At 35.3% G+C, this 24662-nt stretch overlaps 3 protein-coding genes across 4 annotated transcripts; 2 read left to right on the forward strand and 1 right to left on the reverse strand.

Moving 5' to 3' along the window:
• Window positions 1-2609: 2609 nt before the first annotated feature.
• Window positions 2610-4599, forward strand: LOC131603991 (T-complex protein 1 subunit delta-like). Its single transcript, XM_058876475.1, has one exon. It carries the CDS (start codon window positions 2761-2763, stop codon window positions 4351-4353), a length of 1593 nt encoding a protein of 530 aa, XP_058732458.1. The 5' UTR covers window positions 2610-2760; the 3' UTR covers window positions 4354-4599.
• Window positions 4600-10171: 5572 nt separating this feature from the next.
• On the reverse strand, window positions 10172-12647 carry LOC131603992 (pentatricopeptide repeat-containing protein At3g61520, mitochondrial-like). The gene is made up of 2 exons (XM_058876476.1): window positions 12253-12647; window positions 10172-12138 (listed from the first exon to the last, which is right to left on the reverse strand). Exons 1-2 carry the CDS (start codon window positions 12436-12438, stop codon window positions 10291-10293), a joined length of 2034 nt encoding a protein of 677 aa, XP_058732459.1. The 5' UTR covers window positions 12439-12647; the 3' UTR covers window positions 10172-10290.
• A 6167-nt stretch (window positions 12648-18814) lies between these two features.
• On the forward strand, window positions 18815-23560 carry LOC131608224 (2-oxoglutarate and iron-dependent oxygenase domain-containing protein CP2-like). Of its 2 annotated transcripts, none has more exons than XR_009285535.1 (10): window positions 18815-18905; window positions 19097-19427; window positions 19733-19780; window positions 19936-20112; window positions 20258-20408; window positions 20555-20641; window positions 21012-21136; window positions 21419-21537; window positions 22404-22507; window positions 22942-23560. XR_009285535.1 is itself a non-coding variant. In XM_058880144.1 (10 exons), exons 1-10 carry the CDS (start codon window positions 18838-18840, stop codon window positions 22957-22959), a joined length of 1233 nt encoding a protein of 410 aa, XP_058736127.1. In that variant the 5' UTR covers window positions 18815-18837; the 3' UTR covers window positions 22960-23555. The 2 variants fall into 2 exon arrangements, 1 of the variants encoding a protein (XP_058736127.1); XM_058880144.1 differs by having other exon boundaries at window positions 22399-22507; window positions 22942-23555.
• The last annotated feature ends 1102 nt before the right edge of the window (window positions 23561-24662 follow it).

Here is a 24662-nt window from a genome sequence, read left to right on the forward strand (position 1 = left end):
GGTTTTTTGGGTCTAGGCTGATTCCATAGATGCATTTACGGAAGTCTTCCGTAAGTGCGTATACGGAACAAAATAACTTTAAACAAAAAAAAATGGGTGCTTCCAGAGATGCATCTACGGAAGCACGAGGGCAGTTTCGTCAATTCGGTGGTGGGCCTCATACCTATAGAGTGGGTTAAGAAATTTTCATTATTTTATTATTTTATACCTAAATATATTTAAATTTTATGCATCATAGCTTTCACCTTAGGATGTCTTGGTTGTGGATGCAGGGAGGTATCAGGCTGCTGCTAGGACATACATGCTACATCTAGTGACGTGTAGTCTCTTTGCGGAAAAGTTTGGAGTTTATATAGATGTCCATTATTTTTCTCTATTCAGCGCCCTAGACACACTGTGTTGGGCTTAGGGAGTGGCGACTTTGACGATGTTGTACACGGCGCTTGATGTTGCATCTCGTCCTGACACCAGACAACTGACTGGTTACCTGAGCTTGTTACATGTATATTTATAATTTTTTTACATGGTTTTTTGTGTTTTATTATAATTTATCCGAGCTTGATGATTTTTATTTATGCAGTGTTTGATATACTAGTACTTCCTTGACATCTGTGAGTGGAGCGTGTTGCGACTGCTGACCCTTGTGCAAAGAGGTGGAAGGCCAAACAGACCATTCCAGGAGGGTTGATTGAGTACAGACGGAGGTTGGATGCTCAGACGCTAGATGATGTCATTTGGACATCGTATACAGGTCATTGTCATCATCGTCCTTTTGATGTATCTTCCTTATATTCAGGCTATGTCAGATGGGAGAGTCATGTGTCTAGACACTTGCCTGAGAGGTGTCTACGCCAGCATGGTTATATACATGGCATCCCACGTTTGGTTCTAGAGGCTCTAGCAAGTGGCATTGATCGATGGTTTCAGAGTCACATCATCAGCTCCCCCCATGAGATCACAGATACAACCGTTGAGGTTCAGTAGCCTGAGCAGTTCTAGGATGGATACCTGGAGTGGTTCCACAGTGTGTCACACCCTAGGATCATACCACCTGACGCAACATCTGATATTCCAGGGCCTTCAGGTATTAGGGCTTATTCGGATCCACCACCACCACCTCCACCTCCCGCAGGTGACTAGGACAACCGGCTGCAGTTCATCGTCGTTCACTTAGATAGCCTAATGGGTTTGGTGAACCTTGATGACGAGGTTCATAGTATTTTAGCTAGGTTGGCCGATGTTGCCAATGGAAGGCCTATGTAGATTTATTTTTTTATTAATGTATTATATGTATACATATTTTTTATTGCATAATCTTTTTTGTTATTCCATGTTTCGAGTAAAAAAAAATAACATCAACAACAAACAAACATAGTTAACAAACTTCATATGACAAACAACAAACATAAACAGTACTTTGAAACATGAAAAAACCTAGGCACTAACAGATGACTTTGGATCTTTCACACACTTCATTACGTCGTCCACTGATCTTTGGATTTGCGCATTCAATTTGACCGAACCTTTAGTTAACCTACGGCGAAATGATTTCCACACGACCTTCACATTGTCATCATTCTTCAACTCGATTAAGTTGCATTTCACTCTTTCATTTGTATCAATCCATTTCTCCCGAAACTCGATCTTTGTCACCCTTCTATTATCGGAATCAGGAAGCAAATTGTTCAACTTTTCTTCAAGGTGGCAAAGAATTTGGTGTCAATTGGAATATTTGTTTGAACAACAGGGTTGCGGCCATTGAAATTCACAGATACTTTAATCATATATTGAGGAAGAGACATTTTGTTGAGATGTGTTATCCAATAACTCCAAGACCCCTATTTATACAAATGGTTGTGCATTCTAGACCACACTATGTGTCGGTGTAACCAGGATTCTCCAAAAGTGTCGGCAAAATCTCAATCGTTGAAAAAAACTAATATTAAAACATACCGAAAATTTCAGTTATAATGAAATTTTCGATACTCCCTAAAAATTTGAAATATATGGCATATTGGAAATTTCATTATAACTGAAATTTTCGGTATGTTTTACCAAAAATTTCAGTACAACTGAAAAATCTGATATCTTATCCTAAAATTTTTGCACGCGTTATCAAAAATTTTGTCCAAAAATTATTTGTATCTCACCAAAGATAAAATTGGAATAAATGTCATATTTTAACAAATTATTTGTCCCAAAATAAGTGTCACTTTTGATTTCCAATGCAATTTTTATTTTATTCTTTCAATATTACCCTTCAATTAATATTACCTATATCACTCTCAATTTATTATTCTCTCACTTAACATTTATGATCATTAAAATAAACCAATAATTAACAAAAATAATATAATAAAATTATCATTCTCTCTTTCATTTATTATGTTTTTTAATCAGTGTGAAATGTTCAAATGCGACACTTAATTTGTGACAGAGAAAATATAAGATAATATCGGGCCCGTTTGAAATACAACGTCAAACAATTTTAGAAATTGCCCGTGTCCTTTAAACCACTTACATAAAAAGAAATGAGATATTTTGGGAGAGAAATAATATAATATAACACCCATTTAAATTTTAAATAAATAGACTAATTCAATAAAGAAACAACACTAGAGTGAACATTCAGAAAATGCAAAACCCTCATTTCTTTTAAACCACTCTTTCAATTTTATTACAACTCACACACAATTTCTTCTTCTCTTCACTGAAACACTCGCTCATTTCTAAAATCTCAGTTTTAGGGTTCGATCTCCAATGGCGGCTCCACCACACCGTTCCTCCAAAACCGAATCCTACACTGACAACAAACGCAAAGATGACGTCCGTCAATCCAACATCATCGCCGCTCGCTCCGTCGCCAACGCCGTCCGCACCAGTCTCGGTCCCAAAGGTATGGACAAAATGATCTCCACCTCTTCCAATGAAGTCATCATCACCAACGACGGCGCCACCATTCTCCACAAGATGCAGGTCCTCCAACCCGCCGCTAAGATGCTCGTCGAACTCTCCAAATCTCAAGACTCCGCCGCTGGTGATGGTACCACCACCGTCGTCGTCATCGCCGGCGCGCTTCTCGAGAAATGCCTCCTCCTTCTCTCTCATGGCATCCATCCTACCGTGATCTCCGATTCACTTCATAAAGCCTCTCTCAAAGCTGTTGATATCCTCACTGCCATGGCTGTCCCGGTCGAACTCTCCGACCGTGAGTCTCTCGTCAAATCGGCAAGCACTTCGCTTAACAGCAAGGTTGTTAGTCAGTACTCTTCGCTCCTCGCTCCCATCGCCGTCGACTCGGTTCTCTCTGTCGTGGATTCTGATAAACCTAACATGGTTGATCTCCGTGATGTTAAGATCGTGAAGAAGCTCGGTGGGACTGTTGATGATACTGAGCTTGTGAAGGGTTTGGTGTTTGATAAGAAAGTTAGTCATGCTGCTGGTGGACCTACTCGTATGGAGAATGCGAAGATTGCTGTGATTCAGTTTCAGATTTCGCCTCCCAAGACTGATATTGAACAGAGTATTGTGGTGAGTGATTATTCTCAGATGGATAGGATTTTGAAGGAAGAGAGGAGTTATATTTTGGGTATGATTAAGAAGATTAAAGCGACAGGTTGTAATGTGTTGTTGATTCAGAAGAGTATTTTGAGAGATGCTGTTACTGATTTGTCTTTGCATTACCTTGCTAAAGCTAAGATTTTGGTGATTAAGGATGTTGAACGCGACGAGATTGAGTTCATTACCAAGACTCTTAATTGTTTGCCTATTGCTAATATTGAACATTTTCGTGTTGAGAAGTTGGGTTATGCTGATCTTGTGGAGGAGCTTTCTCTTGGGGATGGGAAGATTGTGAAGATTTCGGGGATTAAGGATATGGGAAAGACCACGACCGTGCTTGTTCGTGGATCCAATGCGCTTGTGCTTGATGAGGCTGACAGGAGTCTGCATGATGCTCTGTGTGTTGTTAGGTGTTTGGTTGCGAAGAGGTTTTTGATAGCTGGTGGTGGTGCGCCGGAGATAGAGTTGTCTAGGCAATTGGGTGCTTGGGCGAAGGTGTTGCATGGAATGGAGGGTTACTGCATTCGTGCATTTGCTGAGGCACTTGAAGTCATTCCTTATACTTTGGCTGAGAATGCTGGCTTGAATCCGATTGCGATTGTTACTGAGCTGAGGAATCGTCATGCGCAGGGTGAGATAAACGCTGGAATCAATGTGAGGAAAGGTCAAATTACAAACATCCTGGAAGAGAATGTGGTGCAGCCTCTGCTTGTAAGCACAAGCGCTATCACCTTGGCAACAGAGTGTGTGCGGATGATTTTGAAGATTGATGATATTGTCACTGTGAGGTAGAGTTTAATGGAAAGTGACAGGAATTCGAAGAAAAACTGAATTGTATTATGTCTTTCATACGCGCTTATTTTAAGTTGTTAGTTTATGTTCTCTGTAGTGAATTTGGTTAATCGATTTTGACTCTGGCTGCTGTATTTATTTCTAAATTTGGATGCCCTTGTGGATTGTGATACTAACTGCAGTTATCAGAAGGACTTCTTATATGTATTGTGAGTTTTTCAACAGTTGATTATTTGATTGTGTTTATGTATTTACCTTCTATTATGGAGTTGAATGAGTGCTTCTTGGAGTTGTATGGTTGAATTATGCTGTTAGGATATTGGTGGAAGCATCGCAAGACTTGAAAATAGAAACTGTTATCACTATGTTCTACCCCCTTGAGCTTTTTAGTATATATAAAAACTTATAGAGATATTTTTTGGGAAATTAGAGGATGGAAACTAGTTATGTTGGGGACTACTCCTATTGATATTCCATTGGTTGCTGAATTAGGATGGATCCTTGTGACATTGTTATTATTTGGCATGAAGTAAACCTCATATTTCTGGCCTCCCAATGTTTTGTTTGTTTGTTTTATTCGTCAGTTGCTTCAATTTCTTTTTCTGTAACTCTAGATGCTGTCCATTAGGCCTCTCATTCATTTGACCTAAACAACAGCATCACAAATGGAATTCCAATACTTTCTGGAGAACAAGAACAACAACAAAAACGTGTAAGTAATGGCCATGTTGATGGCAGTAGTTTCATACTATTAACTTCACCACATCTTCCAAAATCATAACTAAATCACAATTTGTTCTAAAAAACCATTCCAAACAAGCACTTTTTTCCTTTTCCAAATGCAACAATTCAAATTTTATCAAATAACTTGTGCACGATGATGATGAAGGTTTATAGATAATAAGAATACTTAAATAAGTTGCTAATTAGGTGATGACGACGAAGGTTTATAGATAGTAAGAATACTCAAATAAGTTGCTAATTAGGTAAATATAAATCACTGTTCTATAGAGGAAAAGCAAGCCAGGACTGACTTTGACAAGCGAAACAATACTTGCAAATCTAAAACAAACATCAAGAATATAAACGCATTACACATATTTTACACAAGCAAGTCAAAATATAACAACTATCATGAACAAACAAGCAAAAAGGGAGAAGAGGGGAGGAACATGGTGGAATACCTGAGTAGAAGTCGAAGAGCGAAGATGAAGAAGATAAGGGCATGAAGTTAGGGTTTGTTAGATTCGTAAAGCAAAGAATGATAGAGCTTGGATGCGAGTGACACTACGGTTAGCGACGACGAGAGAATGAATTCAAGTGTTTTGGGTTTTCTTGTTTTTGGTTGTCCAATTATTTTGTGTTTTTGGAAGTCTTGAAGGGCATGTAGGAGCATATCAAGGGGCTTTGAGGGAGTGTGTGGGGTATGGTCTTATGGAAATAAATGTAGATGATAAATCCATCTTAGATTTTTTGTTGCCTATTGATCTTACTATAACTAGCTAATACATGTTTTAGAAAAAAAATAAGTATCTTACCACATTCAAGAGTGAGATTACATGTTTTCAGATAGTTTTTTTTATTAAGAAATTAGATAAAAATATTTGTTTGGACTGTAAAGTTATACTGAGAGATTCATTATTCAATATAGAATATTGGTTAAGAATGTAAGAATCAAGAGAAAAAAAAGCATGAAAAATCTACAAGGGGTTCAATGGATCAGGTTGTGACATTTGAAAGGTGAAAAATAAAAGATTTTCTAACGCAAGATCTAGATCTGTGAGAGGTTTCAAACAACTCCAAAGAAATGAAAATGATATGTAGGACAAAATGACACAAGAGATTAGAGACATAGTAAAAGAGGCGTTGGGAGAATTAAGAGGTTTTGAACCTAGGGGTAGAGAATCATGGTGACAGATTAAACATTTTTAGTGTAAAAGAGTTAAAAAAAATGAATGTTTAAAGATTGAATTAGGTGTAAGAATGTCGAAACTTTTAGGAAAATTATAAGAAAGTGACAAAAGGTTTAAGCAAATGTCGTGGAGAAGAAGCAAATTAATTATGATCTATAAGAACAAGAGAAATATAGGTTTAAACTGTTGAGTCAACCATACAATTATGATAAATAGTGATTGAAGAAAGACTAATAAAAGGGGCTCAAGTTACTGATAATAAATTTGATTTTTACATGAAAAGTCGATTAGGAAAGCAATCTATCAACTACGATGTGAGATGGATATGTATTAGATGTATCAACAAGTCTTGCACTTAGCTTTTATTAATTTAGAGAAAACGTATGATAAAGTGTCTATAGAAATTTTATGGAAAGTCTTGGAGAAGAAAGAAGTTAGCATTGCCTATATTCGAGTTAGGCAATATATGTATGAGGGGACATTGACTGGTGTAGGGACACATGGTGGAGAGACAGATGATTTTTCCAAAACAATATGATTGCACCAAATTTCAATCCTAATGTCTTACCTTATTACTTAAGTTTTGAATGTACTTATGAAACACATCTAAGAGCTAGCATCAAGATGTATTCCATTTATAGATGATATAGTTCTATTGAAGAGGCAATGGATGAGTTAAGTGAGAGGTTGAAGACTTGAAGACAAGCCTTAGAAGCCTATGACTTTCGCCTAAGTAGAATTAAGACGCAATATATGGAATGTAAATTTAGTAAAAGGAAAAGTGTTTATGATTTATAGGTGAAAGTTAAAGATCATATCATATCACAAATTATGCAGCTTAAATATCTTAGAACCATAAAAAGATGGAAAAATAAAAGGAGACGTAAATAATCAAATTCAAAGTTGAGTGATTGAAATGGATGATGGTCTCAATAATTTTGTGACACAAAAGTATCTATAAAACTGAAAGGAAAATTTTATCAGACAACTGCAAGACCTATGATGTTGTACGAGAGAGAATAATGGACACTAAAGAACCGACATAAAAATAAAATATGTGTAGTAGAGATGAGAATGTGTATATCTGTGGAAAAATTGGACGAAATAAAATTATAAATAACAATATTATAGAAAGTATTGAGGTAACATCCACAGTAGAAAAGATGATGAAAAATAGATTTAAATTGTTATGACATGTAGAGAGATGACATGTGAATTATGTAGTAAAGAGAGTAAATTAGATGAAAAGTAGTCAAACAATTAGAGGTTCAAAGAGACCTAGAAAAACCATAAGAAAAACTATTAGAAAAGAGCTTGAGATTAACGAATTTGATAGAAACATAATTTTTTATAGAATATTATGACATAATTTGATCCCTGTAACTGCCTCTATAGGATGAGATAAGACTTGGTTGTTTTTGGGGAAGTCTAGAATTTTAAATCTAAATCAGTAAATTTGTTAAGTAAGCTTATGAGAAACAGCTTATGAGAATTCATAAGCTCATAAGCTCTTGTGATATTCTCTCCGAAGCAGTTTTACTAGCATTTATGCTAGTAAATAAGCTCTACACAAGTCGGTCCAAATATGCTCTGCTCTGGATAGATTTAACTCATCATCAATCTTTGCATAAGCATCGAGAAAACATATTAACACCACCATTCCACAAACCAGTTTTTCAATAGAACAATGTTGTCGCTAGTAATTTTTTTAAATAAACTTGGTATTGATATGCATACAAATACTCAAGGACTGACCTCAATAATAAACAATACATTAAACTTTTCCATGAACACCTGACACTATAGAAAACCAAACTAACTGTTTATTACAACAATTTGTAAAAGTGAACATGACTAAATTCATAAATATACAATTAAATAGTACTTGGTCAACAGAATTGGAAGCAGTTGCATAATCCTATAACCGAGAAAATTCCATATTTCCGTGTCGTTTTACTATACCAACCTTGGAAGAATCAAATGACATTGACAACAATTATGCTTGCTAAATAAAAAGCAAGTACAAGCAAAGATACTTAAACATGATTTAAAAAACATTACAAACTGCAGAGAAATGACCTTAACATACTGAGAAAAGTCAAAAGAAGCGACTACATAACAATCAACTAATGCAAGACTTAATTAACTAACTTTGGGCTGTTGAGATATTGATATTTGTTGTAGAGATCTAAGTGAAGTTTTGGTAAAGATATCACCTAACTAATCATCAGAGTTCGTAAAGGAAATAATCTTCTCAGCAAATAAAATACTAACAATTATTCTTTATGTGTTTGGTACGTTTATGGAAGACCGGATATAATGCAATATGTAAAAATATCTGAATGTCACATATGAGACTCAATGCCTGTGGCTAGCAAAACTTTAATTTATCAAGAAGTTGTTTCAGCCGAATAAGTTCACATGTAAGGAGAGTTATAGCTCGGTATTCAGCCTCTGAACTGAATCTAGCAACAACACTTTGTTTTTCCAATAAATAAGATTCCCTCCATTAAGCACACAATAATCAGAGATTGAGCGTCAATCACTAAGACATCCAGCCTAATCTGCAGGTGTATATGCAACATTAGTGTGACCCTTGTTCTCATATACTGATCCACTTGTGAAGACTCCTTCATATATCTCAAGATCCTAATCATTGCATTCCAATGATTATCACATGGAGAATTAAGCAACCGACTTAAAACAGTGACGGCAGATGATATGCTAGGTCTTGTCATAGTAATGTAGTTCAACTTCTCAACTAACCTTCAATATCTACCCGGATCCGCATATGATACTGCTCGGGTCATTTTTAGTAATAACAATATCCACATATACAACAAGATAAAAACATTGATCTTACAAAACACTAAATGGTCAGCTTCACTGCGGAGCATGCCAAAATCTAGAAGAACTGAACTGAATCTACCAAACTATGCTTTTAGACTATCCATGAGGCTGTAGAAGGCTTTTTGCAATCTACAAACAAAGCCACGTGACTCTCCGTGAGCACCAAACCCGCGTGGCTGCTCCATATAAACTTTCTCAACTAAGTCACTATGTAGAATGCATTTTTTAAATCTAACTAATAAAGATGCCGACTATGCATAGCTGCCATAGAGATAAGAAAAGACGGACGTATGTCATCTTTGCAAATGGAACTGATCTATTACAGTGCATAGAGACATGCTATGCGAAAAATAGAGCAAATATAAGAGGTAGACCGGGCACCTCTAATTATGGTACTGAATCAGACGATTATCCCCTTGAAGAAATAGAGGAGACGCCAGCGAATCAAACTATGGAAAGAGCGCTTCAAACGGACTTCTTTAAGGCGGAGGGCGGGTCTCACACACCTGTGGAAGGCTGCAGTAAGGGCAGCGCAGGTGAACGCATCAAACATTTTCCAGCAATTTCGTTTTGGAGTCTAATAGATCGGTGCCAGACGAGACCAACGATGGGACATGTGTCACCGTATGAGGTGGCGATGGCAGTGCTTCAGTACTTTCTGACTTGTTTTTTCTTAAAGCGCAAAGGACAATACCTGACAAGACTGGGAGAAAAAATAAAATGAACCTGAGCTCTAGATAGATACCATACTTGAGAGAAAATTATTCTCAGCCTTTTTTATTTATAACCAAGTCAATACATTCAAATCTATAATCAAATATCTTGATTATTAGAGATAAATAAACTAACAAAGCTAATCATAGAGAGATTTTCTCAGCAGAATATAATTCAAATCTCTATATATCTTAACAACAGTAAAGATGAGTTCACTTACCCTCTAAGGTGATCACTCTCCCTTTAAAAGAACCAAATCCTCTAAAGATACGTAGTTGTTTTTAGGAGTACTCCATTAAAATACAAACCTACTTTAAAATGTAACAAAGTCACGACAAGAATAATTTAAACAGGCATAAATTATAAATTTACATGTAGAATTCAAGTTTTAATTCAGCTATAATGGTTTGAAAATGAGCTCAAAAGAAATACAAAAATTTGGAGCTCAGACTAATAAAAGCTAATCATTTTGACTTAGTTCAAGCCTACTACATAATGAAGTTTGAAGAGATGATGGATTAGAGGAAACCCGGTATCCTTCGACAAAATGTTTCAGTTTTTCTATTTCACCAATAGCTGAGAGCCATTCGGTAAGAATCTCCATGGTTACATAGTCAGGGCTGCAAGCATCTTCCGACATCCTGTCCATAAGTTCAAATGCCTCGGGCAACATTCTCTTATCTCGAACCCCCTTCAGAATAGCATTATATGTGGTTGTATTAGGCCGAACTCCCTTTACTTTCATGTCATTCATCAAAGAAACAGCTTTTTCAACGTCGTTATTTTTGCATAGAGCTTCTATTAAAATGTTGTATATCACAGTGTTAGGAGGAACCGTAGATATAGAACACATTTCCTCGAAAATCTTCATGGCCTCATCAATATTCTTCTTTAAACAATATGCATGTATAACTGCCCCATATGTGACAACAGAGGGCTTAAGACCTTCTTTAATCATCTTTTTCATCATCTTAGAAGCCGTTGCAAAATCTCCAGCTTTGCCAAGGTAAGAAACCAAAGTATTATACGTGATAGTATCGGGCTTAACTCCAGTTTCTTCCATTTCATTGAGCATTTCATAAACTCGTTCCAGCTTCTTCTTCTTGCAGAATCCACTGATGAGAACATTGTAGCAAGCTCTATCAAGACCAAACCCGGCACGTTTCAACTGTGACACAACAACACTGGCATCATCCATCCTTCCAGCAATGGTTAAACCAGATATCAAACTATAGTAAACAATTGCATCCGGTGAGCTTCCAGAACTCAACATCTCATCGAAATATTGCATGGCTTTATCAATATTGTTCACACCACAGAAGGCAGATATCAGTGCGGTGTAAGTAACAGCATTTCCTTTCAGGCCCTTGCCTTTCATCTCGTTGAAAAACTCAACTGCACTATAGACTCTTCCAATTTTGCACATACCATCAACCAATGTATTGAGGGTGACCACATTTGGCTGTACTTGTTCCTCATTCATCAGGTTGAATAGCTCAATTGCTTTATCGATGTTGCCAGCTTTGCAGAACCCATCAATCAAGCAATTATATGTCACAGTGTTTGGCATATTTTTCTTCTCCGTTTTCATCTCTTCCAACAAACTCAAACCGTCTTCTTCCCTCCCAACTTTACAAAGTCCATTAATAAGAGTATTATACAAGACCACATCAGGTTCAACACCAATCCGATTCTTTTCTCCTTTACCTCTCAATTTATCAAACACCCCCAGTGCCTCATCAATCCTCCTACTCTTGCACAAATGATTAATAAGAATCCCAAATGTTATGACACTAGGATGTATTTTCCTCTCTTCCATCTCCGCCAACAGTTTATTCATCTTCGGAATATCTCTTTCCCTTCCAAGCCCCGATAACAACGCATTACAAGATGCAGCTTCAACAGTACCTCCCAATTTCATCACAGCATGCAAAAGTTCCCACGCCACAGAGTTCTTCCATTTCCCACACAGCTTAGATATCATCTGAGTAAGCTTAAACGTATCCGGGAAAACTCCACGCTCCCCAAGCTTAGTAATCAACCCCACAATTTCCTCATCAGCAAAGCCTTTTCCAGGGCGGCCCCTCTTCACCAACTCACCAAAAACAATTTCACCAATGAAATGATCAGGAGGAAACTCCGAACCCGGTTCAAGCATTTGATCGAGCACGTGGCGGGCATCATCAGTACGACCCGATTTGAGCAAACCTATCAACAACTCTTTGCAAATTTGTGTACTTTTCAAAGATGGGTCTAGCTTGTTGAAGTGAATAAGCAATTCATCCAAAGTTCGGGCCTTTTCTAAGCCCTGCATAGGAAAAATTGACACAAATTCACAATAAGAATTTTACGTTGTATATTCTTCCTAATATAAAGGATTCAAATAACAAAAATAAGAGATTTGATGTAAATCAATGCATACCCCTCTTAGCGGACGCTTGACAGATTGTGGTTGAGAGTGAGAAGAGTCGGATTCGAGGTCGGAATCATCAGTGGAGACATAAGTGAAATTTCGTTGGAGTAATAAAGGAAGAGCGAAGGTTTTGGCATATCTGAGGTTCTTTGGGACTCTGAAGATGGCGGAGTAATGTAGTACTGACCTTCGCATTTTGATAGTGAGATGTATTGGATTGAATGGTTGAAATGGTGAAGTTTGTTAAGAGGACATTGTTGTGTTGGTGAGTATTCAAATGATGAAGGAAGAAGAACACAACAGAATCGAGAACGAGGTTTGGAAGTAAGATTGATGCAAATGCAACATATAGCTATGCGGGTTCAATCCAAGTGACTGGTCATTAGAACTTAGAAGTCAATTTCTAGCAATTACAAGTCCATTTTTTAATTACAAAATATGTCCAAAAATCTAGAATGCCTTACTTCTTTTAACAAAAAGGCTATGCTACGGAATCTGTCACCGTCGAGCAAATCGAATCGAACTGAAGTTAAAATAATTGAATCAAAATCGAATCGAATTGAAGTTAAAATAACTGAACCGTTAAATTTAGTTAGTGAATTAAACTATAATATACAAATAGTTTTAGAATTGAACTGAAACTGAATCGAATTGAAACTGAACTCGAATCAAATCAAAAACTGAAAAATGAAAAATACTTAAAATACTTTTTTTAATTGAAAAATAATTTAACGGTTCGGTTCTTTAATAAACGGTTCGGTTTAGAAAATATTGTCTTCTAACGGTTTGACACGGTTCAGAATTTCGAAACGGTATACCAAACCAATAATTTTGGTTCGGTTCTTAATAAATTGAAATTGAAATAGTTCGGTTCATTTCAAGTGAATTTTTACTATGGTTTGTTTCGGTTCAGTTTTCTCACTAATTGTACCATGGACAATCCTAATGTTTTGGGGTTAACATCCTCTCAATTCCTTTGTCTCTTAATTTTCATTATTATAGTTTTGTGATTAAAAAACACTCGTATCTAAGACATGTCACATATAGTTATTTTACAATACTAATTATAAAGCCCAGAATTAAATATTTGAGTCAAGAACATCTCATAATTTGAGTCAATTTGGCAAGTATAGTGAAATGAGATATCATAAAGAAAAGCTACCCATTTTCCCTAGATTCAAGTCTCGTGATTCGATTCGTGTACAAAGTTTGATTCGAATCAAATTGGACAAAACCTAATAGGATAATGTGAAAAACTTTGTGATTCGAATCATGTAGAAAGTGTGATTCGAATCAAATTGGGCAGTGACTAACAAGAGGTGTATGATTTGGAACACTTATATTCACTAATATCGTGGTAGGTAGTATTGGGAAAAATAACAAACATAGAGAAAAAGGAGGAACACAAGAGAATAACGTGGAAACTCCAAAACCGGAGAAAAAACCAGGACCGTTGTCAAATGACAACCAGAGAATAATACTATGTGAAAATTGTTACCACACACAATATACCCTCAAATACCCCAGGCCCCGAGTACACCCACAACCTCCAAAACAAATATTTAACTACAAATCACAATACTCTAATACAAAAGCATAAGAGAACAAAGAAAGTCAAATACAAGCTAAAGTGTGTTTGACTAGTGCATCTTGTAAAGAAAAACTTGAATCCTATATATAGTCTTGGACTCCCTCTTTCTTCATAAAACTAACCAATGTAAGACTTCTTCAACATATATATTTCCAAGCAAACCCAAAAATCTTCACCTTGATTGAAAATAATACATTAACTTTCATTGTCTTCACCGATAATCGTACTCCACCATAAATAGTATCAACATGCATATTTTCAACCAATCTCAACAATCTCAATCTTGATTGAAAATAATACATCAACTTTCATTGTCTTCACCGACAATCATACTCCAGCATAAAGAGTATAGTCACTTAAAGCTACACCACTTCAAGAATTTTCACATTGTCTTCACCGACAATCATAGTTTTAAAAACTATCATACTCTTTCATGAAGAATATATTCCACTTGAAGATAAACCACTTCAAGAATTTCACATTGTCATCACCGACAATAATATACTTTATCATGAAGAATAAATTTCACTTGAAGCTAAACCACTCTAAGAATTTTCACATGCTGAAAACCAGGTTGAAAACTTATGGTGTAACTTCCTTATTAGCAGGAAGCTCTTCAACCATCGACATAATCTCGCACCTTGTGTAATCTTGATTTCATACACACATCTTTGACTTGAACTTTCCACAAGTCAAAAATAATTCTTCCATCAATTTTCTCTAATTAGAGTTGTGCGGCGGAACTTATGACTTCAATTCAACAACTCTTTCACAACACCGCCCTTCTTTTCTGATGTGGAAGATCAGACAAAGCTGCAACCATAGAGCATACTAAGAACTCCTATCCTCGGATCGAACCAAAATCTCTGATATCAATTGTTGGGGAAAATAACAAACATAGAGAAAAAGGAGGAACACAATAACAACACAAGAGATTAATGTGAAAACTCCAAAATCGGAGAAAAAACCACGACCGTTGTCAAATGACAACCAGAGAATAACACTATGTGAAAATTTTTAAACACATAATATACCCTCAAATACGCAAAGCCCCCAGTACACTCACACTCTCCAAAACAAATATTTAACTACATCTCACAACACTCTAATACAAAGAGCATAAGAGAACAAAGAAAGTAAAATACAAACTTAAAGTGTTTTTGACATGTGCATCTTGTAAAAAAAACTTGAATCCTATATATATATATATATATATATATATATATAGCCTTTGACTCCCTTTTCCTTCATAAAATTAAGCGATGTGGGACTTCTTCAACATATGCGTTTTTAAGCAAACCTAACAATCTCCACCTTGATTGAAAATAATGCATTAATTTTTATTGTCTTCACAGACAATCATACTCCACCATAAATAGTATCAACATGTACATTTTCAAACAATATCAACAGCTAGTTGGTTCAATCCTTAAGTCTGCTTGTGCTTTATTGAAATTGCGAGCTATCTAATATTGGTCTCTATGTTCTTGATGATGAAATATGTTTTACGTTAAAAATGTAGATTTTGGGCAATCATTTGCTTTACAAGATCCTCTGATGAAGGTTCTGATATAACAACTTGTGGCTTATTTTGTTGCTGCCAGGATTACTGTTGTGTAGACAAATTTCCACTTCTCAAGTTTGGGTGGTTTCTCTGACTTGGAGGAACCTTTTAGTTGGCAAATTAGGGTTATTGTATCTGACATAGTTGTTAGGTTGAGGATTGTATATGTTTATTTGCATATGCTTGAGGCAAATCAACATTTAGAGGATCTTCTTGCAAGGTGGGACATGAATCTATTGGATGCGTTGGAGAAATGAAAATACCACAAACCCTCTCTATTTGAGCTTTTCCAACTGCTAATTAGTCCACCAATGAAGCGAGTTTATCAAGTATGTTCTCTTGATTTTTTTGTTGGAAGTAGAAAAAAGCTTGAATCTCATTAACTTCTGTTGTTAATGCTGCTGAATAGTTTCTGGTGGTAAACTGTTGATAGTTAAGTGACATATTCTCAATCAATATTTTTATCACTTGTATGGTCTTATTGGTAAGTGCTTTTCAATTATCATTATCTAAGATGTTTCTATTCATAGGTAGCAAACCTTCATAGAAATATTGGATGAGTAATTGTTCAATAATGTGATGTCGAGGACAATGACACACTAGTTTTTTGAATTTCTCCATTACTCATTCAAAGAATATTGTTCAATCTTTTAATGCCACATATTTATTTTCTAATAGAAGCGCCTCTTGTGGTAGCAAAAAATTATTTAAGGAACACTTTCTTTAAATCATCACAGCTAGTAACCAAATTGAATTCCTATTTGACTATAGAGTAAATTATAGAAGCGATAATCAACTCTATGTTAATTTGAGTTCCTTTTACCGGAAGAAGTATCACATATGACAGTGAGATATTGTTGAACAATCAAGCATCAGAGAGATATTGTTGAACAATCAAGCATCGTATAATTAGAACCTATCAATAATTCCCTAAGAAATTAAATTCTATCAAACAAAATCTTATCAATTCTATAAAAATTTAAATTAAGCACTAAAATACAAATTGGATCATATAGGAAAATAATATAAGTGCTAAAAAGACATAAAAACGTCAAGTCATGATGAATTGACAAAACAGTGAATTGATGGAAAATTTTAGTCACTCGTGAGAGTAAAGTTCTATTTTCCTTACAAACTTCGTAAACTATAGTATGTAATTTGTCAACTCGAAATAATGGCATCAACATACAATTGTAACTTTTTCTTCTAGCTTTTCTACACCCCCTTGTACGCGTTAATCTTATACTCGTAACCCAAGTTGTGATATGCACAACAAGCAAACATCAAATTACAGCTCATTCATAAAATAAGTAAAAAGAAATAAAATAAAACTTACTTATGATTCAAATTTGGAAACATATTAAAACACACAAATTAAACTTACGACACCTTCGAAATATCAAAGTACAAAGTTGAAAATAAATGCCAAACGAACTGATCACACACCAATGCACCTATTCTTTAGTGTATACTTCATGCTCAAGTAGTGTGTTGACAAGACGAACATTTGAAGGTTAAAAGAAGGTCGTCTAATTATGATGTTGTAGGATGAAAGGGTGTCTAACATGAGGTACCACACCTTTATCGTTTTGACACTCTCCTTTAATTTGATTAGACATGTTTGCAAGAGAAACAACCCAAGAAGCCCCTAAATGACTGCAAGTCATCTATATCTAATTTCACTCTCTCAAAGGCGTCCCAATACAAGACATTAATCAAGCTTCCTGGATATATTAAAACTCGTTTAATTTACCAGTTTGAGAGTTGTACCTTTATCTCCAATAGATCATTTTCTTGGGGGTGGGACCCTACAATGTCTTTACGAAAGATGGTGATCTTGGTAATTAATCATTTTATTATTCTAATTTTGACTTGGTTGACGTCTCCTCCATGACCTTGAAATGATAAGCATATCTTCTATGGGAGGAGCTCAATTCTCCATATTCGGAGAACCCTCCTGTGAGAGTATTTAGTTTATGACAAACTGCTATGTCCTTCACTCCTCTATCTTTCTCTATGTCTTTTATAGATCTAGGGATTTTGAGTTAGTCTCGCCCTTGGGTTCGGGTCATGCCCTTGCTTGTTGAGAGATTCCCGTAACACTAAAATGGACTTAATGAATATGGCGCCTAATCTCCTTCTTGAGTCAGTTTTCTCGTTAGTTTGATCGCCCTTAACCTTATAATATTTGCACCACCTATTGAGTTCGAGCCCAATGACCTGCGATTTGGGAGTTGATGGAGGTGAGATGTCGAGTCTGTGAAGAACTTAATGCAATATTTACCATCGACAGGTGTTGAGAGGTGTAAATTTGTGTACGAGCCTCCCACCGTGTTTGATAGTCACCTTATTCATAACAAGATAAGAATAACGACTCTCGTTAGGGAAGGGTAATTTAGGCCCTAACAATATTGTTGCAACGAATCGGACTTGACGATGTCATGTTCTTTGATATATCTGATTTTATTTTTTGCATTGCTCTTATGCCATTTAATATAACACCTAGTACGCGCCATGATTTCACCCATGTAAGTAGCGGGGTTTTAGGTTAAAGACCTGTTGAAGTGTCTGACCTTTAAACCATTTTTAAACGCTCCCACGTGCATATTCTGGTTTGAATGTACAACCTTTATAAGCGTCTCATTGAATTGAGCGAGGTACTCCCTAAAGGGCTCAGAGTGGCTCTGACGGACGTTGAATAAGTTATTGTTGAAAGTTGAAACTTTTGAGAGTTTACTCGCGAAAGGTGATCGACCAGTTTTCTTGAGAGGTCTTGATATTTGGTCAACAAAAAAACAAGGGAGGTTCGTAAACTACCTTAAAGTTGTCTCCTTAAAAGTACTAGACAAGAACTTGTAATTAAAGGAGTCAGATGCCCCAATTATTGCCACTCGAGTATTAAGTGTTGTGATATGTTCACGTGGATCACCTTTTCTATCAAAGTTTACTAGTGATTACACTTTGAAATTTTCTAATACTAAAGTGTCCCACTCCCACATTTCATCAAAGGTTAGAGATCACGACCTTAACTTTTTCTAGTGGATTGTAACCAAGACGTTGTTGAACAAATATAAATATTTAAATCAATAACTTAACAATAAAAATAATAATATTTAATTACAATAAATATAAATATTTTTTTAATCATAGAACATAAAATAGAAAAGCGGGAATTTTTATTGACACTAAACCTAATACGAAAACAAAACTTTTTAAATAAATAGGTATCAAGTCTGAACTTTTTTGACATGTAAATCAAAAGTTGCATTCTAAAATTCACTATCGAAACAAAACATATTACTAGACCTGGATATCAAGTCAAAAAAAATTCACTTCAAATTTATTTATATAATTGTTAATTACTCAAAATTTATTTATTTTTGAGTAATCTCTTGAGCAATAGAGAAGAAGATTTTTTCCATCAATAATCTTATTCAAAATGCATAAGCATGGTAGAAAGAAATCTAAGCAATCAAACTCCAAATCTAGTACAGAACATTTACAAAGGTACTGTTTTATATAATTCATCAATTTTATTTGTTATTTTTATTCATTTTATATATGTATTTATAATTCATAATAAAAATTCAAACCTAATTGCAACAACTAAAGAGTTAAAACTCATTTGAAAAACCCTAATTTCTCATAAACCCTAATTCCCAATTGAACATTTTCAAAACCCTAATTTTCCAATGCAGAACCAGTCCAAGCATTTCACTTCACGGTGGCTCCACTGGCCGTCAACCAGAAGCTTCTCCGGCGACGGGGAGCACCAGTCAATGCGGCATAAACAGCTTTGAGGCTGGGAGCTCTAGCGGTGGCAAGGAAATGTCGAGGTTGGTGCTGAATCCGATCAAGAATCACAAGCCTGAAACGTACGAGGACATGGAATTGGATGTTTCTTCTTTGCTTCTCAGCTCGTTGGAGATGCACCTTCCGAGTTACTTGCTCGGTGCGTCTCGCAAGAACAAAGCTTCATATATGCGCGGTATTTTGCAAGATTACGTGCCTCCAGCATTGCGCTATAGGGTATGCTTCCATTTCTCGATTTCTCTTCATTATTATGTTTTGGTTTTTGAGAAACTTTTTTTTTGTTTGTTTGCTTGAATTAATGGAAGTGACTGTGTTTTTTAATGCTGAAAATGTATTCCTTGTATATTAAGCAAAATTTTCAAAAATATATTGCTGAGTATTGTTTGTAGAGTTACGCTAATTATTATGAATTGGTTAGTACAGCTAGTTTTTTTTGTTTTTATTACCATTATTGCTGTGGTTGTTATTACTTATTATTATTTTCCCATACTTTTTTGGTGGTTTTAATGTGATTATGGCAGGATCAAAAGCAAAAAGAATATAGAGAGAAGATAATGTCAAATTATCAGGTATGTTGTGCCAATTGTTAATTCATAGCCTACTTAGTGTGAAATGTGGAACCTGAAAGAAGGGACCAACCCAGGGAGTGGCAAGGGTGGGTGGCAACCCCTCCATGTTAATAGATATTATATATTCACTACATGTTTTCTATTCAATTTTGCAGCCTCTGCATCAAGAGTTGTACAGTATTGATCCCATAGCATTCTTTGTGCCAACATTTCTGAAAGCAATTAATGATAATACGGAACAAAGTTTTAGAAGCATAATGTCTGAACCAGCCCCAGGCATTTTTACATTTGAAATGCTTCAACCACGTTTTTGTGAGTTACTGATAACTGAGGTATTTATCATTTTAATTATCGGGGTCTAAGCAATACTCTATTCTTTCTTTGAATTGTAGCTTATATCCTGCAAGGTAGTGGCGTATCATGTACGTACAGATACTTATATTTTTTCTGTTTAATTTAATTTGTTGGCCTCTCTAGGTTGAACATTTTGAGAAGTGGGCTGGCAGAACAAAACTCAATGTAATGCGTCCCAATACAATGAATCAATATGGTGCTGTACTAGATGACTTTGGCCTTCAAAACATGCTTAAGAAGCTTATGGAAGATTTTATTTCTCCTTTGTCAAAAGGTGAGTGAAGTCTGCTTGATTTACTCTTGCTCATGGTGATTTGACCAATTATGTTTATGCACTTATACACTTTGAGAGACTGGCTGCTGTATAAGTTATTCATTCTCTTAAGATGTATTTTAGTCTATTGGTTCTTTGTTATACAGTGTTCTATGCAGAAGTTGGTGGATCAACCCTGGATTCTCATCACGGGTTTATTGTTGAATTTGGTACACATAGAGATGTTGATATGGGTAAGAGTTATGCTTGAATATAATTTCTTTATCGTTGATATATCTATCTAAAAGTGAATGCATATTCCCGCATGTCTTAGAATGTGGCATGCATTGCACTGTCTGGTTTTTCATCACCGTGTTTCTCATATTTAATATGACTTTATTTTCTTTTAATTAAAATAGAATTTTATTTCCATTGTACAACCCATGTGCATAATGTTGGCCATTTATTCTAGTGAAGGCTAGCATATTTGTAAGCAGACCTTGCAACAACAATATATAATTCCCGCTAAACAGCTTTTAGGTTACCTATATCTTTTACTTTACTTTATACACCCGTACTAATTTCAACTTATTTCATGTCTAACTGATGATATTACATTTGTAGAGTTCCATGTGGATGACTCTGAAGTTACCTTAAACGTTTGCCTGGGTAGGCAATTTTCTGGAGGAGAGTTGTATTTTCGGGGAATGCGATGCGATAAACATTTAAATACATTGGGTCATTCAGAGGTAAGAGTTAAGAAATGGAGAGATGGAACAACATAAAAGCAAACTGGCATTAGGATTTCTTTTAAAATTTTCATGTTAAGTATGTATTGCTCTAATCTCAAACTGGACTATCTGATCCTTTAGTATTGAAATGGATGAGAAGGCTAATTCAAATTGTTATGCCTAATTCCTTACAGACTTTTACTACTAGTATTGCTAAGGAGATCATTGCTTCTTTCAATTTTTCATTGGTATGATTCTGAGTACCTTTTTTTCTTAATGGAGTGTCTTATTTGAAAACAGGAGATCTTTGATTATTCGCATGTCCCTGGTTGTGCTGTGCTTCATCATGGTCGTCATCGCCATGGTGCTAGAGCCACAATTTCTGGTCATCGGGTCAACCTACTTCTGTGGTGCAGAAGGTGCTTTCATATTTTGTTTGCGATTATAACTTCCTATATTAGTCTAATACACCTTATCGTTGTTATCTGCCATGCATAGTAAGGATGATAGAGCTAGAGTTATTCAAGAACTGGAAAAAAAGATAGAAACCAGATAGAGTGAATAACAACAGTTTTCTGTTATTTCTACTGAGGGAATTCCCTTTTATTTTTACAGATGGGTGCAATGAATGAATCCTTCCATTCCCTACAATGCTTTTATTTATACCCCCTAGAGTAGACTTTTAGAATAGGAGGTTTATAAGGGATATTGGGGGTTCTAGCAATCTCTCAAACCTTATGTTGCACCGCTGAAAAACAACGCATATAAGTTTATAAAACTCTATTGATCACTTCTGTCTGATTATCAGACTCTGTATGATAAGTCGTGCTTATGCGCAACTGTGTGCCTTGCATTTTAAATAGTTCTTTCTAAAAATGACGCATGAAAATAATATCTCTATCACTCACTAAGGATAGAGGTATCCCATGCAGCTTCACCACCTCCCTAGCAAAGATCTCAGGCAAAGCCTGGCGTATAGGGGTGTTTCAAAGGTACAAAGAGTATACTTACTTAATCTGTCCACTATCATCCAGTTTGTGTTGAACCTTCCAAATTCTTCCTGACGGCTTTCTATATTTGCATTTTTTATTTAATATTTTTTTCCTATTGCGTGGGAAATAGCAGCTGAAGTCTCGGATTGTGACGGCATATTCATAGCATTGGTTTTGAATTTTGTTTTCCTTTATTTTTTTTTTTACCTGAATGAATTCATAATTTATATTATTTTCTTTTCATCTTTATTATTAAATAAAATACGGAGTTTCATTATTTCCGTGCAGTTCAGTTTTTAGAGAAATGCAAAAGTTTAAAAGAGGTTTCTCTAGCTGGTGCGGTGAGTGCAATCAAGAGAAGAAATCCAAGCAAGATAAGCTGCTCACTACCGGAATGGTAAATAAACTTGTAATCTGCATTCTTCATGCTCATGCATTACATTATAGGAAGAGTGTATCAGTCGTATTAATATTTGTCCCCTACCTCCCGACCCGTGACCAGTACAGACAGTACTTGCCAATTGCTTCTACCTAGTACAATTTTTGCATCACTTGAATGGTATAGGAACTTTGTACAGCATGTGTTGAAAGAATCAAGTTATTCTATGAAACATCATGTACTAAAGGAGCGTTGGGAAGAAGTTATTTGGGCTTATGTCATAACATGAGCATTTATATTAGTTTGATACACTTATTTCTTTTTAAATATAACTTATTAAACACATAATAAGCAATTCCTTAATCCTTAGGCTACATAGATCCCATGATGATAGAAATGCATGTTGACTGTTGTTTTGTATTATGTAACCGTACGATTTTATTTTTATGCAGGAACTGTTGATGAGGTAAGGTGAAGTAACTGCATAATCTATTTTGTACAGCTGATCAGTGGAAGTAAATGGTAGAAAAGTAAGGCCAGACTTCAGTTAAGTTAAATTTGTTCAAAATGCCTTTTAGTGTGAGGAGTTCATGAAAACATACATATATGTTGAAATGTGGAGATGGCAGAATTCATCAAACATAACTTTTGTAAAACATAACTTTTGTATGTTTGGATCTGCGTTCACAAGTCAAATCTCATGTCCTGATGCATGTTCAACAAGAAATTCCTGAAGTTACAATATGAAGTTTTCGGGTTGAAGTGCTATTTTTCTGCAAGTATGTGAAAATCAAACTCGAGTGGCAAAGAATGGTTCAGTTAGATATGGTGCAGAAACTCTGATAAGATCTCATGAGCTTGGGTGATCCAATATTCTAAATTCAAACTGAGTTATTGTTTAAGTATTCATTATAGATTTTGAATTCACTTTTTATATTATTTTTGATACATTTTAAATTATAATTAAGTCATTTTCTAAAATTTTGTTATTACTGATAAAAAACACTCGGTCAATTGGATGGTTCTATTAGCTGGATTATAAAAATAAGTCAACAATGATTATTTAATTTCCTAATGAAAACCGCAATTGATTCTCATTATAACGAAAGTCAAATTTAAAGTTGTTGATAAAGAATTATTGATATCATTTATCATATTTATTTGAAATTGAATTACTATTGATTTAAGAATTATGTTATATTTGATTTAAAATTGATGAAATTATAAATAAGTTTTTATAAAGGGAATTTTTCATTGCACCCTTATACATTTTCTTAGGTCCCGTGCGAAAATTTAAAAATATTTCATATATTCGGAAATATATTTCCGAGCGCACCATTTTTTAATTTTATTTAAAAATTAATTCTGGGATGTATCTGCGAAGGGATTTTAGAAAGTGTATGATTCAGTATGATTAAGTCAGTTGGTGTTTTATGGATTACATGTTTATTAGGTTTTGATTTAATGATAAATATAGATCATGGATGCATGCATGTGTTTTTATGAAAATCTTGTAGTTTTAGTTAATGATTATCCGACCCAAGAGATCACCATCCAAAGGGGTTTGAAGCAAGGTGATTTCATGGCACCTTTCCTATTCCTGTTTATGGTGGAAAGTTTGAGTGGGTTTTTATTACCAAGGTAAAAGGTTATGACCTTTTTCTGGGTTTAGAGTGGGCTCCTCATATCTTAAAGTCTCTCATATCTAGTATCTAGATGATAACACTATCTTTGTAGAGGCTAATTTAGATAACCTCAAGGCTATTAAGGCTATTCTTTAATGGGTTTGACCTTGCCTTGAGTCTTTGGGTGAATTTTGCAAAGAGTAGCCTCATTAGGGTCCATATGGATCCTTTCTTTTGGGACTTTTATTGTGATTTTCTCCCTTGTAAGAAAGATGACATCCCTTTCAAATATCTTGGGTTACCGGTGGGAGCTAATCCCCATAGCGAGTCTATGTGGGAACCTCTATTTACTTTGTTGTATGATAGGTTAAGCTCTTGGAGACATCAGAATGTTAGTGTAGGGAGACTGATGGTTCTACTCTTTTCAGTTCGTAATATTATTCCTATATTCTTCTTGTCCTTCATGAAAATATCTGTCATGGTTTGAAAGAAGATTTTTAAGATCCAAAGGATGTTCATGTGGGGATGGGTTAAAGAGGAGGATAAAA

This window comes from Vicia villosa, linkage group LG5 (genome assembly GCF_029867415.1).
Source record: "Vicia villosa cultivar HV-30 ecotype Madison, WI linkage group LG5, Vvil1.0, whole genome shotgun sequence".
Lineage (NCBI taxonomy): Eukaryota > Viridiplantae > Streptophyta > Magnoliopsida > Fabales > Fabaceae > Vicia > Vicia villosa.

What these genes read in the sequence shown, in the direction of transcription:
- LOC131608224 (XM_058880144.1), top strand. Translation starts at nt 18,838, where the DNA reads ATGCATAAGCATGGTAGAAAGAAATCTAAGCAATCAAACTCCAAATCT. An exon ending in AGATAATGTCAAATTATCAG is followed by an intron (nt 19,781 to 19,935) that starts GTATGTTGTGCC and finishes TCAATTTTGCAG; the next exon opens with CCTCTGCATCAAGAGTTGTA. An exon ending in CTACTTCTGTGGTGCAGAAG is followed by an intron (nt 21,538 to 22,398) that starts GTGCTTTCATAT and finishes ATTTCCGTGCAG; the next exon opens with TTCAGTTTTTAGAGAAATGC.
- LOC131603991 (XM_058876475.1), top strand. Translation starts at nt 2,761, where the DNA reads ATGGCGGCTCCACCACACCGTTCCTCCAAAACCGAATCCTACACTGAC.
- LOC131603992 (XM_058876476.1), bottom strand. Translation starts at nt 12,438, where the DNA reads ATGCGAAGGTCAGTACTACATTACTCCGCCATCTTCAGAGTCCCAAAG. An exon ending in TCAAGCGTCCGCTAAGAGGG is followed by an intron (nt 12,139 to 12,252) that starts GTATGCATTGAT and finishes TTTCCTATGCAG; the next exon opens with GGCTTAGAAAAGGCCCGAAC.